At 43.2% G+C, this 17,323-nt stretch overlaps 1 protein-coding gene across 1 annotated transcript in view; it reads left to right on the plus strand.

Annotated features, from left to right (window-relative positions):
- kiaa1755 (KIAA1755 ortholog) overlaps window positions 1-12,493 on the plus strand; it is a 53,241-nt gene extending 40,748 nt beyond the window's left edge. Inside the window, exons 12-14 of the mRNA XM_062979201.1 lie at window positions 6,209-6,331; window positions 7,716-7,907; window positions 10,812-12,493. Of these exons, the coding sequence (XP_062835271.1) occupies window positions 6,209-6,331; window positions 7,716-7,907; window positions 10,812-11,810 (1,314 nt within the window). The 3' untranslated portion in view covers window positions 11,811-12,493. The remainder of the gene's footprint in view (window positions 1-6,208; window positions 6,332-7,715; window positions 7,908-10,811) is intronic.
- The last annotated feature ends 4,830 nt before the right edge of the window (window positions 12,494-17,323 follow it).

Below are 17,323 nucleotides of genomic sequence, written 5' to 3' on the forward strand. Positions count from 1 at the left end.
CCCGAGTCCTTACAGGGAGATGGGGCGGGATACAAGAATAAAATTATTATTATTATTATTATTATTATTATTATTATTATTATTATTATTATTAACCCCAATGCATCATATCAGAACATTGACTAAAAAATGACTAATCAGCAATTGCAAAAGGGTGCATCTATACTATAAAATTGATGCAATTTGACACCACTTTAACTTCCATGGTTCCTGGGATTTGCAGTTTGGTGAGGCTCCATTACTTCTTCAACAAAAAGTCTGTCAAACTACAACTCCCATGATTCCCTACCATGGAGTTAAAGTATTGCCAAACTGCATCCATTCTGTCGTATAGATGCACGCTTTCCCTCTCTGCTCCCGGATTTGCATTTAAGTACATTTGAGGTCTAATTTGCCCGAAGCATCGCTGTACTCATGGAATGAAGTCCAATTATGAAGCAATTGTCTTCCTATTTCTTAATATCCAAAGGCTAGACTAATTTCTATTTAATTGCAAAGGAATTGAAACAGCATGAAATGGGAACTCCATCTTCATTTTTTCACGGGGCAATGCATGCCTCGTGCATAAAATGTGTGAATGTCTGGCAAAGCTTCATTGACTCCAGGTAGATCTGTTCGGTTGTGTTGATATGAATCCACTTAAACTCTCATTTTTATATGGTGAATTAAAAATAGATGAATGAAACTAATTATAACAACTCAGGCAGCGGGTGAAAGTGAATTAAATACAGTACTCAGGAATCTGATTGAAACAGAATGGAAAAATATTCTAAAATATCTGGAAAATAGTCAGAAAACATTTTTAAACGGATGATGAAAATTTAAGACTGATAAGAATCTTTGCAATTTGTGATCTATGTTGTGAAAAAGTTCACATGCAATAAATAGTATTTTTGTACTGAAAATAATATTTCTTAAACAGCACTGTTCTGCAAAGAAATACTATTTTCTGTGCATAGCTGCGTAGAAAATACAATTTCCTGCACAAAAGTACTGCTTTTGAATTTTGTGAAGAGAACATTCTGAAGTGCAAATAGAGTCTTCCAAAAGTGAGGTTTTCACATATTTCTTTCTCCTGCAAGATGTTAAAATTGCTTCCTTCAAGAATAGTCAAGAATTAACATGCTCCCTTGGAGTCTGATGAAGTCTTCTCAGGAGGTTTTTAAGCAGAGACTGGATGCTCAACTATCTTCCTGCCTGGAAGAAGGGGATGGGCTAGATGGCCTTGTCGAGGCAGGATAGATGCATGACTTACAGTTTTTCCAAATTACAACTCTGAATATGCCACACAATGGATTGAATGCCCAGAGGCATGCCAAAACGAATCGATACACAACAGAGTGCTTATCAGTTTGTTGTCAAAGGCTTTCATGGCCAGGATCACAGGGTTGTTGTATGTTTTCCGGGCTGCATGGCCATGTTCCAGAAGTATTCTCTCCTGACGTTTCACCCACATCTATGGCAGGCATCCTCAGAGATTGTGAGGATGCCTGCCATAAATGTGGGTGAAATGTCAGAGAGAATACTTCTGGAACATGGCCATGCAGCCCGGAAAACATACAACAACCCTGCTTATCAGTTGTCAGCAGAATATAGCTGCACCATCTGACCTTCTACTGCTCACTGTTGAAGAAAACTCTTTGACTCAGTTTTCATCCAAACTTAAGAGTATTATTATTTATTATTTATTTACAGCATTTATATTCCGCCCTTCTCACCCCGAAGGGGACTCAGGGCAGATCACATTACACATATAGGCAAACATTCAATGCCTTTTAACATAGAACAAAGACAGACAAACATAGGCTCCGAGCGGGCCTCAAACTCATGACCTCCTGGTCAGAGTGATTCATTGCAGTGATTCATTACAGCTGCTCTCCAGCCTGCGCCACAGCCCGAGCCCGAGTAGAGGATTTTAATCTTGACACATTGCTTTATGAACTGTTATATGTTTATATTCCGCTCTATCTCCCTGAGGGGACTCAGGGCGGATTACAGAACACATATACGGCAAACATTCAATGTCTGTCCTTGTTATACAGTTAAGAAGGACAGACAATACATGGATAGAGGTAAAGGCTGTTAGGGTATAATGAAGCTCTGTATGTGTTAAAGAAAAAAAAAACTACACTTCTGACCATGACATGCAGGAGCTAATCTAGGTCAGCAGTTAAGCAATTAAGTTTGGACCATACCGGGTGGGGTGTGACTGTGTGTATGTACAGTAGAGTCTCACTTATCCAACACTCGCTTATCCAACGTTCTGGATTATCCAACGCATTTTTGTAGTCAATGTTTTCAATACATCGTGATATTTTGGTGCTAAATTCGTAAATACAGTAATTACTACAAAGCATTACTGTGTATTGAACTACTTTTTCTGTCAAATTTGTTGTATAACATGATGTTTTGGTGCTTAATTTGTAAAATCATAACGTAATTTAATGTTTAATAGGCTTTTCCTTAATACTCCTTATTATCCAACGTACTCGCTTATCTAACGTTCTGCCGGCCTGTTTACATTGGATAAGCGAGACTCTACTGTATTAGCTTCTGCTACTGCTTTTGGTTTCGCTTTTGCTATTGGCTCTCTCTTTTGGAAGAAGAGGCTGAAGAAGCCATGCTCTTTGTTTCTTGCAATGCTTTTGCGTTTTGAAATGCTTACAAGGACTATGCAAGTTTGTTTTACTGTAAGATTTATGTTTTGATGCAACACCGCCAGTTTATGTTTGGACTGGGCTGTAAAGAGTAAAGTTTTACTCTTTTTTTCCTTTTGCAACTATGCAAAGTTATTGTGTCTTTGTTGGACTAGACTGAATTCCGCTTGAAGCGCAACAAAGGCTTTTCCCATCTTTTCCATTTTTGGCATCTGGAGGCTGCACGCGACTCTGGCCACAGGAGCGGTGGGGCGTTGTTGTCACTCCATTTTCCATGCCAAGGAGCTTTGACGTTCTTAGATGTCCTCCTGAACAAATTGCCCTTATGGGTGCCTTTTATTACCTTCCCATTTTAAAGTGGTGCCTCTCTATCTACTCACATTTCTGTTTTCGATCTGCTAGGTGGGTAGGAAGCTGGGGCTGATGGCGGGTGCTCACCCCGACCCAGGCTTAAACTAATAGGCAGGATTTTCTACAGTTTAGCAGTTTAGCCCACTGTGCAAATCTCAATATATACACACATCAGGATTGCCTGAGCTTCTATCAGTCAGTGGCATATGCAGAGATATACTCACAACGCAGTTAACAGATATCGGCAACAGATGTATGGCGAGAAGTGAGATAACACTCTTGCTACCCTCTTTTATATCCAGTGCTTGCTCATCGTCAGTCAGGAACAAAAGTGAATGATGCAACCCTCATCATGAATGTCACATGGTCATGACTCCGTTTTTTCAGCATGTTCCTTAAGTTACACATTACCACCCACGTAATCATTCAGCAGGCGTGTGACCACATGTCCATTAGAACTGTATTTTCCACCAGTTTTACACAATAGGATTACAGCCAACACATTCCTGTCTAATAATGCATTTATCTATCTAACAGACCTTTGGGAGTCTTCTCCATGGTTCTAGGGTTCTAGGATTCTGTGAGATCTTGCTTCAGGGTTAAAATCATCTAAAACCTTAGAGTCACCCCCAAAGGCTATCCAGTCCAACCTCCTTCTTCTATGCAGGGAAACACAATCAAAGCACTCCTGATAAACAGCCATCCAGACTCTGCTTACGAACCTCCAGAGAAGGAAACTCCACCTGACTCCCAGGCAGAATATTCCACTAGAGGTTGAAGGGATCACCAAAGGCCATCTCGTCCAACCCCTTTCTGCCAGGCAGAGGATTTGAGGATTTGTAAAGAGGCACCATGATGGAATTTGACTGGAAAGGCATGTGTCGACAAGTGATTGGCTGAGCCAGCCAGGAGCCAAACTTCCGATTGGCTACTGTCTCTAGCTTGCTGTTGAGACAAATTGTTTTAACTGGCACTTTCACCTTGGAGAGTGAAGAGAGCGCTGACTGGAAATGGTCAGGAAGGAAATGGCTGCCAACCCTCCAAAGCCTGATTATTTATAAGGCAAATGAGGCATATTTAAGGACTATTTAAAAGGACTATTTATTTCCTCTGTTCTCTGTGTGAATTCAAAGAGACTGCTGTATATATTGTTGCCCTGTTTGATCTTTTGAACTGAAGTAAAGATACTGTTACTTGTTACACAAGCCTGAGTAACACTTTATTATACTGCAGTTTCTTGTTTCAGAAACTGTGGTAAAACGTCTATTTATTTATATCTACAATCTCCAACAGACACAACCAAAGCCCATCTAGGCGCTTGTAGTGTAATTTTACACTGACTTGTTGTGTAAAGTTAGAAGATGCCTTTTTGATGCATCTAAATGCCTCGACTTTGCAGTGAGAGTCCCAACCCTGTAGGGTTACTATCCCAGTGGCATGATAGAAGACCATTCAGCCCTGGTTAAAAAAATGCCATGTTACGTGTTCCATCTCCCAGGGGTTTGATTTGCATTGTCCCATAGTTGTAGGAAATAGCACCTGTTTGCATTTCTTCCAGGGCTGTTGCAGATTCTGCAGCACCCTGATAGTTAACCATTAACAGAGTTTGTAGCCAGGTCAGCAAAGTCTTTGCTGCTGAAAGCTTGCAAAGTATCTTTTTGTTCTGGAGACCGCCCCTTTTCCTGGGGATGAAATCTCCATTTTGAAAAGCCTTTTGCCTTCTAGACAGAAGAGAAAAGAACTCAGATGTGCTTGTGTGGTCAAGCCAGGTCAGCTCAGACAAGCCTTCGTAAGTACTGGCCTCTTGCTTATAAAACTGGTGCTGAGTCCAGATAGGGGAAGACCTGCTCTTTCCAAGATAGCAACTCAGCACTGGGGCAGAGAATATCTCAGGATTTCTCTGCCATTGGAAGAAGCTCCAACTACTTTGTTTCCAAGCTAGCTTTCAGCTTAGATAGGGAAAGATCTGCTCTTTCTAATACAGCAGCTCAAGGCTAGGGTAGAAAGCATCTCAGGATCTCTTCGCTTTTGGAAGAAGTTAACCAGCAACTAAGGGGAAAAGCAAGAAAGGAACATCTGCAAGGTTTTATAAGTTGACTATTTGTATTTGTAACCTCAACAATTTGTGCCAAGTCTGCCAAGGACATTGAAAAAATAAAATCTTGTTGATTGTTCAACTTGAAGTGATTTTGGTTACTGGGATTCCTGAGCTTCAAAGTAAGGCCCCCCGCAGTTCACCCAGGCAAAGAAAGAAGCACATCTTAAAGCTCTAAAAGGTGCCTGGGTGTGATGGCATATAACATATTGTATATACTTATGTATAGGTTGACCTTATTTATAAGTTGAGGCCAGGGTTTTAGGCCAAATTACAGATTTTGATATGACCTGTGGATGGGTTGACCCAGACTTTTGGAGTCAATATTTTGTCTAATATTCCTAGACTTTTATAGTGGGTGTTTCCTAGATTGCACAGTCAGAAATAAGTCTGCCGTAAAACTTCTAAGGCAATAAAAGAGGTGCTTTGTTTTCAGGTCACAGGGGTAGAAGTCTAGTTAAAAATAGCCCGGTTATGTCTCAGGAAAAAAAATATCTGGGAACCATGGACTCTGTAAAACAAAGCTGGCATTCATGGACCGTTCAGGAATAGACTGCCAATAAAGGGACCTCTTCATTGAGAAGGCTTTTCTTTTTAAATGCCTTCAGTCTTCTTTCTGGAATTTCTCATCAAAACTATATGATTTCCAGACATTTCCAGACATGGAACTGGGCGTTTTCAGAATGTTCACTAGTTTGTTGAGAAGCGCTGTTACGTGCATTAGAAATCAGAAAAGAGAACAAAGTTGTGTTTTAAGAATCAGATTCACTTGCAATGACTCTATGGATGTGAGTCTTCTGAAAGCAGAAGTAAGCAAAGAAAGTCAAAAAAGAACCACTATATGGTTTATATATTGGGACTGCCTTTGGGTGCATCTTCACTTTACCTCTGGAGTCTTGAATCCTGGGATTTGTTATTTGGTGAGACCCCAGCTCTTTTTGGCAAAGGAGGCAAAAGGCTTTGTGAAGCTACTACGGCCAGGATTCCATAGCATTGAACCCATGGAAGTTAAAGTGGTGTCAGACTGCATTAATCCTACCATGTAGATGCACCCAATGTCTGGCTCGAGCCTTTGCAAAGCTCTTTGCTTTTATTTTTTGCACAGGTCAGTTTGTGGTTTGAGGAAAAAGGAGAACCGGAGCTTCTTGCAGTGGGATCTGCAGCCGGCAGCCGGGAGATTATCGAAGAGTCCTACCGGAGGTTTAAGGAATTCTTCAAAGAGGCCACGGTGCGTTGAGAAAAGAATCATATAGAATCCTGGAGTTGGAAGAGACCTCCAAAGGCCATCCAGTCCATCCCTTTTTCCCATGCAGGAAAAACACAATCCAAGCACCCCCGATAATAATAACAACAACAATAACAACATGCTGTGCTAATAATATAATAATATATATACATATAGTAAGGTAAAGGTTTCCCCTGACATTAAATTCAGATGTGTCCGACTCTGGGGGTTGATGCTCATCTCCATTTCTAAGCCGAAGAGCCAGCATTGTCCATAGACACCTCCAAGGTCATGTGGCCACTGGCATGACTGCATGGAGCGGTGTTACCTTCCCGCCGGAGCGGTACCTATTGATCTACTCACATTTGCATGTTTTTGAACGGCTAGATTGGCAGAAGTTGGAGCTAACAGCGGGCGCTCACTCTGCTACCCGGATTTGAACCTGCGACCTTTCGGTCTGCAAGTTCAGCAGCTCAGCGGTTTTAACCCACTGTGCCACCGGGGGCTCCAAAAGCCTATAAAGAGGGAGCCTCCATCAGGTAGAGAGTTCCACTGTTGAACAGCTCGTTTTATAGCCAGGAAGTTCTTCCTAATAATGTTCATGTCATGAATACTTTTTAAACTCCAAAAAGCATTAAACTCTGTAACATTGAGACAGAGTGTACCACACAGCAAGAAAGGGCTGGACTATGGCACAGCCGGTTAGTAGCCAGCTGCAATAAATCACTACTGACCGAGAGGTCATGAGTCCAAAACCAGCCTGGGTCAGATTGAGCTCCCAACCATTAAAAATAGCCCAGCTCATGGTTGACCTAAGCAACCCGCAAGATAGTTGCATCTATCAAGCAGGAATTTTAGGTATCGCTTATGCAGGAAGGCTAATTTACAACACCATAAAAATCGCCCAGGAGGGTGCAGAAAGAAATGAGGAAGCAATCCATCAAGGACTTGGTGTCACAGTAGATGATGAAGCAGCAGCTCCCCTGTGGCTGGAAACGAGTATACCCTCATGAAGCCGGAAGCTGGAAAAATGTTAAATTGCTTCTGTGGCTTTGTTTTGTCTCTATGTCATATGGCATTGAATGTTGCCATGCATATGTCCATTGTGATCCGCCCTGAGTCCCCTTCGAGATGAGAAAGAAGGGTGGAATATAAATACTGTAATGGAGAAGGAAGGTAGACACATACAGACTATAGCTACACTGGGTACACAATACACACACACATACACATCCTCTCCTCTTCATGCATACATTGCCATCTCTTCTTCCTTCTCCTGGCATGTAGGCCAGCTTGTTTTCCTCTCTTAATTGAGACCCAAAGCAGCCAGTAAAATCTCTGTATTTTGTATACATATTTCCTTCTCTTCCTGTCTTTCCTCCCTTAGGTCCACTACAACCGGGGCCTCTCGCTGTCGAAGGACGCGGCCAAAATCCAGGGCTCCTCCTTCCCTGAAATGGGGGCTTTTGAGGCAGCTAAGCGGTCATTCCAGGCCAAACTGACCACCTTCTACATGGAGATGGAGAGGACGGGGGCTGAGCTGGAGACCCTCCTTGACCTGCACAGGTTTGGTGACAAGGTGAGTGCTATATATATATATATATATATATTTCCAGAAATGCCAAAACTTTAGCAAAGCATCAGAGGCAGAAACTTGTCCTTGGGAATAGTCTCATCATCCTTCAGGAGAGTATTTGCACTGTTCTGAAGCATTTCAGGTCTTTTAGGTCCTTCTCTCATGATGGTGTCTCACCAAACTACAACTCCCACTAATCCATATCTTTGAGTCATAAGCAGGCATGGGCAAACTTGGGCCCTCCAGGTGTTTTGGACTTCAACTCCCACAATTCCTAACAGCCGGTAGGCTGTTAGGAATTGTGGGAGTTGAAGTCCAAAACACCTGGAGGGCCCAAGTTTGCTCATGCCTGCTCTAAAATATAGAGATATTTAAGAGCGATGGGTTATATAGCAATGGGAGCATCTACACTGTTGATTTAATGCAGTTTGATACCACTTGGACTGCCATGGCTCAATGCTAGGGAAACCTGGGAGTTCTAGTTCAGTGAGGCAACAACACTCACATTTGGGCAGAAAAGAGGAAAGGCCTTGTAAAACTACAAATCCTAGGATTCCACAGCAATGAGCCATGGCAATTAAAGCAGTATAAAACTATGTTAAATTTACAATGTAAAAACACGCAATCATGGCAAACACTGGCATATAAAATCCAGATTATCTGCTTTGCACTGGATTATTTGGCAGAGTAGGCTCATGCAAAGCAGTTCAAAGCAGATAATGTGGATTTTATATGGCAGTGTATAAGAGGCCTAGTGTCCTATTTTGCCTTTCAAGAACAGCCTTAAAACACTGTGGTAAGTAAATGAAAACTGCTTTACTTCAGCAAAACATAAAGTACAGCACACTCAGTGGAATAATGCAAAAGGAAGCAAGGAAGTCTTAGAGCAAGCACAGTTCTCAGTCTCTGATAAATTCCCAAATCAAGTAGCAGTCTTACTTCAGACCAAGAAACAGCGGTAAATCCTTAGGAGCAGTTTCCCAAATGCAGACTTGAAGCAGGCACAAGGGGAGCGAAGAGTCAGTTTGTTACCAGCAAGAGCTGGCTGCACCTGCTTCTGCTTTATAGCCCTGAGTCCCCTCACAGCTGCTAGGGCAGTTCCCAATTACTCAGCTGCATTTCTGGCAGCTATTCTAACTGAACGACATCTCAGCTCTGTTTCCTTTCGCCTCTCCTGAAAAGTGGGTACTTGCAAAATCTCCTCAGATTCCAACTCACCCTCAGATTCATGAACACTTTCCTGTTCTCCTTCCTCTTCTGAAGAAGAGGAAACCCCATCACCTAGCTAGCCACTATCACAAAGCTATGTTAAAAGCAAACACACTAAACAGACACATACCTCCATGAGCATGCACATGCTAACCTACAAACACACACTTAGAAAGGCAACACACTCATTGCCTGTTGATTTTTAGGCCTTACCATCTTACAGTAGAGTTCCGGTTATCCGACATAAATGGGCGGGCTGAATGTTGGATAACCAGAACTGTCGGATAATAGGGAGGCCCTATTATCCTTCCCGGCAAGCCGGGTGCTTGGCGAAGGGAAGAGTCTCGTCCCTCTGTCAAGCACCCGGTTTGGAGAAGCCCAGTGCGTGCTTGCTGCTTAGCAACACGCACCGGGCTTCTCCAAAGTGCCGGGCACTTGGCAAATGGAAGAGGCTCTTCTCTCCGTCAAGTGTCCCGTTTAGAGAAGCCTGGTGCATGCTTGCTGCTCACAACATGGACCAGGCTTCTCCAAAGTGCCAGGCGCTTGGCAAACGGAAGAGTCTTGTCCCTCTGCCAAGCGCCCAGTTTAGAGAAGTCCAGTGTGTGCTTGCTGCTTAGTAACACACACTGGGCTTCTCCAAAGTGCCGGGCACTTGGCGAACGGAAAAGGCTCTTCTCTCTGCCAAGGACCCAGTTTAGAGAAGCCTAGTGCATGCTTGCTGCTAACAACATGCACCGGGCTTCTCCAAAGTGCCAGGTGCTTGGCGAACAGAAGAGGCTCTTCCCTCCGCCAAGTTTCTGGTTTAGAGTGTTGTAGTAATCTCTGAGCGGTTAGGCTCAATTTAACCCTCTCTGGGGGAGATTCCACAAAAAATCAGCAGAGTAGCAAAAGCAAAAGCTTTCAAATGCAGTAGTTACTTACACGGGACGAGCAAAGAGAAGCCTTTGACCATTTAGGATTGCAATGGACTTCAGAGTCTCAATAAAAGTTCAAAAAGTATTTATTCAGGTAAAAAGAACTCCACTGTAGATAGAAAGGCTTGGGAGCTGTCTAGCCTACTCTAGACTGGTTTCTAAGGAAAAATAAGAAAGGAAAAATAACAAACATCTAAATAGTTACATCTTGCCAGGAGAGACAGCAAGATGCTGCTTGTTGGCTAGAAGAACAAAGGGAGAAGAAGGAACCAAAATGGTTCCAACCGCATGGTCCAGTTTATTGGGGCCATAAAAGACATTCTGACCAATGAGAAGTTAGTGTCCCTAAAGATTCACATTTCTGCTAACTTCAAAGTAAGGGATGTGATGTAAACAGGATAGAGTGAAACACAGTAAAGCCTATCTAGGCATGCTTTGGAAACAGGGAAAGGATTCCCTCAATCTAACTCTATCATATATCTAACTACATCTTGACTTGAGTAGTCCAGGGTGATTCCCAACATAGAGAAACCTGGTGCATGCTTACTGCTTAGCAACACGCACCGGGCTTCTCCAAAGTGCCAGGCGCTTGGCGAACGGAAGAGGCTCTTCCCTCTGCCAAGCACCCCCTTTAGAGAAGCCCGGTGCATGCTTGGCCTGACATGTCAGATAATACGGTACATCGGATAACCGGAAGTCAGATGACCGGAACTCTACTGTATTTCCTTTAGTTTGTGCTATATAACCACAGTAAGGACTGCTTTTTAAACTCTTCCCCTTCCAGGTTACACAGTTCAGCCTTGACTGCAAGCTGCTCCTGGTCCGTTCTGCCTCCAAAGGGAACGCTCTTATGAACGCAAATGCCCAACAAGAGGTGGAAGAATTGCTCCAAAGGCTCTCCGGGGAGTTTTCAGCCGAGACCTTCCAGCAGATGAAGATCCAGGCCTCCAGCCTTTCCAACCGAAATGGCTTAACGGTGTGGAGGGAAGCTCTGGAGAGATGCCAGGAGGCCAAGCGCACCCTCCAAGGCGCATTGGGGAGATTCAAGGAAGAGAGAGAGAAGGGATCCTTTGACTCAATTCCTGAAGTCCATGGTTTGGATGAAGATCCTGGTTTGGATGGAGTATCAAGAGAACAGGAGAGGAAAGTCAACAGTGACAAGGATGGATTTGCGAACACCATTGGCGTTAGCAACCATCCGTCTGTAGAGATAGGAAAGGAGAGAGAGGAGACCTATCTTGATTCACTGGATCCCGTCTTGGAACATGGTCCTTCCAAGAATGATGAAGGTGGATTTGCAGACACCGTAGGCATTGGTGAACATCCGTCTGATCCTGCGCATGGTGGTACAGGAAAAGGGAGCGAGGAGACCTATCTTGACCCCATCTTGGAATATGGGAACCCTGAAGCTCAGGACTTGGATGCAGAGATCTCCGATGGCCTCCACGTCTCAACTCAGAGCTTGCCTTCCATTCCTCTTGACTTCTCCCTCAAGACCTGTGAGAAGCTGCCCTCCGCCAAACAGCCTTGCGCCTCCATGCCGGCCAGAGGTCGCAGCCGACGGAGGACCGAGGCAGCCCAATACTTCCAGCTCTCCAGGCACGAGAGCTTTTCCTCGGAAGATGCGGATTCACAGAATTCTGCTGAAGACACCTTGGGGTCCAGCACCTTGTCCATGGAGTCTCCAAATGCCAACTCATCCTGTGCCCAGGAGAAGTCTTTGGGCATTCTCTATTTGGAGAACCACAATGCGCAGTGCATGCCCAATGCAGCCACACAATGAAACCGAGGAGCCATGAGTCTCAAGTTCCACACTTTTGAGCACTTCAAGGCTTGGGTTGCTCTGAGTTTTTTGGGCTGTATGTCCATTTTCCAGTAGCATTGTCTCCTGATGTTTCACCTGCATCTGTGGTTGATGGCATCTTCAGAGGTCTGTTGGAGATGAGGCAAGTGGGTTGTCTATCTATCTATCTATCTATCTATCTATCTATCTATCTATCTATCTATCTATCTGTGGAATATCCAGGGTATCTGTGGGAGAAAGAACTCATGTTTATTAAAGCAAGTGTGGCTGTTGCAATTAACAAGCTTCAATAGCATTGAGTAGCCATAAAGTCTGCAAAGTCAATTAGTGAGGGTATCTGCATAGCGATAAACTGGGATTTGTTGCCATTGTTTGGGAGGTGTTAACTGACACTTGTTTGTTTGCTGTCTGGAGTACCGTGTTTCTGAGTGGTATTCCTTATTTACTGTCTTGGTTCTGGTGTTTTTTAATTCTAGTGACCAGACAGAAGTTGCCTTCTCTGATTGACTTTGCAGTTTCATTGCTACTTAATGCCATTTAAGCTTACTAATTGCAACATTCACACTTGCTTTAACAGACAAGGGTTCTTTCTCTTACCTTGGACATTATTCCATGGGTTAATATACACTCTACTTGCTTCACTGCCAACAGAACTTCTGAAGATGCCAGCCACATATATGCAGGTGAAACAGCAGGAGAGAATGGAACTGGACCATGGCTATACAGCCCAAAAATCTCACAGCAACCCAGTGATTCTGGTCATGAAAGCCATCAAGAACACACTTCAAGGATTAATGTTTTCCCATTACTCTATGTAACTAAATTTGAAAATGTTTCTGTTCCTGGTTTGAAAGTGTTATTTCCTGTTTTATTGTTCGGTCCTTACTTTGAAAGTAGTCATTCTGCTCCAAAAACTTTGTGGCTGCCACAAACTGTTGAATTGGTTGAGACTCACTGAAAAATTATGGCAAAATGTGCTGCAGGAACAAAAATCATGTTACATGGTGTTATTCTTTATGTTTATTTTTTGACGGTAGGTCTTTTGGCCAAGATAGCTATGCATTCATTGGAATGTGCAATTGATACAAGGGTTAATAATTTCCCATTCTTCCACATATTTTTTCAAAAGGAAGACTCTTGGACAAGATCCTACATTGTTCCTTTGTGGTGTGTGGAGTAACACATTGATTGTGTTGTACAATTAATACAATTGTTGCCTGGCTGAATCAAGGGGCCAGAAGTACAAGGACAGCGCATCGTGTATGCTCATCCATGTGCAAATGTGCATTGGCATGCTTTTATCCCATGTCTTTTTCTTAAGGCACACTTTTGGCCAAGATCCTACATTGGTCCTTTGTGGTGTGCGAATTGCGCATTAATTGTACTGTGCAATTAATGCAATTGTTGCTCGGTTGACCCCAGGCACCGAAAGTGTAAGCGAACATACAATCAAATGTGCATGTTCATCCATGTACGAATGTATGAGGCATCACTCTGCAATACATAACATGGCACATGTGTCCGTAAACATTCCATATCTCTTTACCATGTGCTTCTCATGTGCAGTGGCAGCTCATGTGCAATTTTACATCTGCAACATTGAAAGACAAAACATGTGTAACATCTTGCATAGCATGTGAGAGAGAGCCACAAAATTCCAGTCTGTATTTTCAATTTTTTCATGGCGTGTGCAAATGAGTATTGTTGGTGCGCAAGACTATTTGCTCTATAAACAGTTGTCATCACAGGTTGTGACTCGCATTTAGGAAATTGCAGAGGAAAACTGGTTCATGGCTGGGAGATATAGTTCATCTCTCATATTTTGGGTCTTATGGATGAGAAAGAAGCACATAGAAACCCTGGAGCACTTGCATGCCAAGCATGGACTCATTGCGCAATGGCTTTTATACAAATGTGCTCTCCTCCCAGGATATCCATGTTCTCCTCTGCAAGAGCTGGACCATTTTGAAATGGAAACAATTCAAGTGCCTTTTCCTTTTATTTACCCATGATATGGAACTCTCCTTTGGATTATTTTCCTCTCCAGTGTTTCCAATGAAAGCAACAAGACTCACATCAAATGCAGCCAAATCTTTCTGTTGACTTCAATGGGACTTGGTCATAATCTCACTGTATTAAGCGATGTTCATGAAATGCCAACCTGGATGGAGACCTTCAAGTTTGGAGTATTTGTAGCATGAAAGGAAGCAAAGATGTCTGCCTAGCCTACATCACAGGGTTGTCATGCGGAGAAAGAATAAAACCTCAAGCTTGTTATATTAGAACAGTGTTTCTCAACCTTCCTAATGCCACGACCCCTTAATCCAGTTCCTCATGTTGTGGTGACCCCCAACCATCACATTATTTTAGTTGCTACTTCATAACTCATTTTGCTACTGTTATGAATCGTAATGTCTATATCTGATATGAAGGATGTATTCATTCACTGGACCCAATTTGGCACAAATAACTGATACGCCCAAATTTGAATACTTGTGAGGTTGGGGGAGATTTATTTTGTCATTTGGGAGTTGTAGTTGCTGGGATTTATAGTTCACCTACAAACAAAGAGCATTCAGAACTCCATCAACAATGAAATTGAACTAAACCTGGCACACAGAACTTGCATGACTAACAGGAAATACTAACGGTTTGGTGGGCATCGACCTTGGGTTTGGGAGTTGTAGCTCACCCACATCCAGAGAGCCCTGTGGACTCAAACAGTGATGGATCTGGACCAAACTTGGCACAAATACTCAATATACCCAAATTTGAATACTGCTGGAGTTTGGAGAAAATAGAGCTTGACATTTGGGAGTTGTAGTGGCTGGGATTTATAGTTCACTGCAATCAAAGAGCATTCGAAATTCCACTAACGATGGAATTGAACCTAACTTGGCTTGCAGAACTTCCATAGCCAATAGGAAATACTGGAAGGGTTTGGTGGGCATTGTCCTTGTTTGGGAGTTGTAGTTCACCTACATCCAGAGAGCGCCACGGACTCAAACAATGATGGATCTGGACCAAACTTGGCACGAATACTCAATATTCCCAAATGTGAACACTGGTGGAATTTGGGGAAAATATACCTTGACATTTGGGAGTTGTAGTGGCTGGGATGTATAGTTCACCTGCAATCAAAGAGCATTCAGAACTCCACCAATGATGGAATCAAACTGATCTTGGCTCACAGAACTACCATAGCCAATAGGAAATACTGGAAGGCCTTGGTGGGCATTGACTTTGAATTTGGGAGTTGTAGTTCACCTACATCCAGAGAGCGCCATTGACTCAAACAATGATGGATCTGGACCAAACTTGGCACAAATACTCAATATTCCCAAATGTGAACACTGGTGGAATTTGGGGAAAATATACTTTGACATTTGGGAGTTGTAGTTGCTGGGATTTATAATTCACCTGCAATCAAAGCGCATTCAGAACTCCACCAATGATGGAATCAACCGATCTTGGCTCGCAGAACTACCATAACCAACAGGAAATACTGGAAGGGTTTGGTGGGCATTGACCTTGAGTTTGGGAGTTGTAGCTCATCTACATCCAGAGAGCAGTGTGGACTCAAACAATGATGGATCTGGACCAAACTTGGCACGAATACTCAATGTTCTCAAATGTGAACACTGGTGGAATTTGGGGAGAATATACCTTGACATTTGGGAGTTATAGTGGCTGGGATGTATAGTTCACCTACAATCAAATGGCTCCTTGAACTCCACCAACGATTGAATTGGGCCCACTTCCCACACAGAACCTCAAGACCAACAGAAAACACAGGAAGGATTTGGAGGCCCTTCTTAGCCCCACTTGCAGCCCCACCCAAGGGTCCCGACCCCCAGGTTGAGAAACACCTGATATCTATGTAATTTTCCTGCTTCTTGGCAGGGGTTGGACTGGATGGCCTGTGAGGTCTCTTCCAACTCTATGATTCTGTGATTCTACACAATATGGGGAATCTTCTTCTGGGGTTTTCTACGCAAAAGGAAGGCACCCAACCAGAGCGAATGTGGCAACTACACACAGCATCTTCTCAGTGGCAATGGTCATTGATGTTCAGGAAATATGTCAGAGCTTTGGAGACTATGTGAGGATTATAAGGCCATATATGTGATAAATACAATGCTTTAATGTGAATAGTGGCCAGTATTAAAGATGTGTGTGACAATCTTTTCTCCCTCCTTTTTTGGAGGAGGAGCGAGAGGCGCATGAACAACGGCATATATGTCTCTATATGTCTCTTAAACCAAAGGAATGTGTATGTGCATTTTTAAAAGAATAGACTGTATATATTAGCTGAAACCATGATGGTTGTTCTCAATTTACAGCATGCAAGGGGGTTGGACTAGATGGCCTTTGGGGTCCCTCCCATCACTGTACGAGTATATGGAATTAGTTGTCAAATAGTAAGGACATTTGATTGAAACTCCAATTGATTGAAAAGCTCTACTCCGCGTGTGATTTCACAGCGAGGCGCATTAGGCGATAGCAGAGTAATCACTAGATTATTCCATCACTGTCTTGAGATTAAACGACACCTGTCTTCCTCCAGTTCCATCAGCGGATAAATATCTCTCCGCTGTAATTAAGACCGATTCATCATCCCTTTTGTGACTCTGGGAGATGCAAATCTTCGCCTTGCTCGTTTCCAGGATGGATGAACTCTCATTAATTCTGTGCTGTTAATGGAGAAGAGCATCTGATAGCGAGAGATAAAGCCCGAGTGTGGAGAGACATTGAGGGAGGACCAAGGGCTGTTTTGTCTTCTCGTGGTGGCTGATGATTTCCAGAACACTCAATCCGTTCTGGGTTTCAGTCCGAACCTTGGACAGTTTCCCAAAGAGATGGGCTATACCAGTCATAGGCAAACTTGGCCCCTCCTAGTGTTTTGGACTTCAACTCCCACCATTCCTGGCCTCAGGCCCTTTCCTTTCTCCCCTCCGCCACTTAAGATGCAGGCGTTCACCTGCATCTGTGGCTGGAATCATCTGAGGTTTGGTCAGAGGTCTGTTGGAAATGAGGCAAGTGGGGTGTATATATATATATATCTTTGGAATGTCCAGGGTGGGAGAAAGAAGCCTTGTCTGCTTGAAGCAAGTGTGAATCTTGCAATTAGTAAGCTTGAATTAGCATTTGAGTAGCCATGAAGTTTGCAAAGACAATCAGTGAAGACATCTGCATAGAGCAGTGGTTCTCAACCTGTGGGTCCCCAGATGTTTTGGCCTTCAACTCCCAGAAATCCTAACAGCTGGTAAACTGGTTGGGATTTCTAAGAGTTGTAGGCAAAAACACCTGGCCTACAACAGGTTGAGAACCATTAGCATAGAGGTAGCCTGGCTTCTGTTGGCTGAAGGCATCATGTGTTTGGAAGGTGTTAACTGGCACTTGATTGTTTGCTATCTAGAGTTCCCCTGTTTCTGAATGATGTTTCTTATTTACTGTCTTTATTCTGGTGTTTTTTAATACTGGTCACCAGA

This window comes from Anolis carolinensis, chromosome 4 (genome assembly GCF_035594765.1).
Source record: "Anolis carolinensis isolate JA03-04 chromosome 4, rAnoCar3.1.pri, whole genome shotgun sequence".
In the NCBI taxonomy this organism is placed as follows: Eukaryota; Metazoa; Chordata; class Lepidosauria; order Squamata; family Dactyloidae; genus Anolis; species Anolis carolinensis.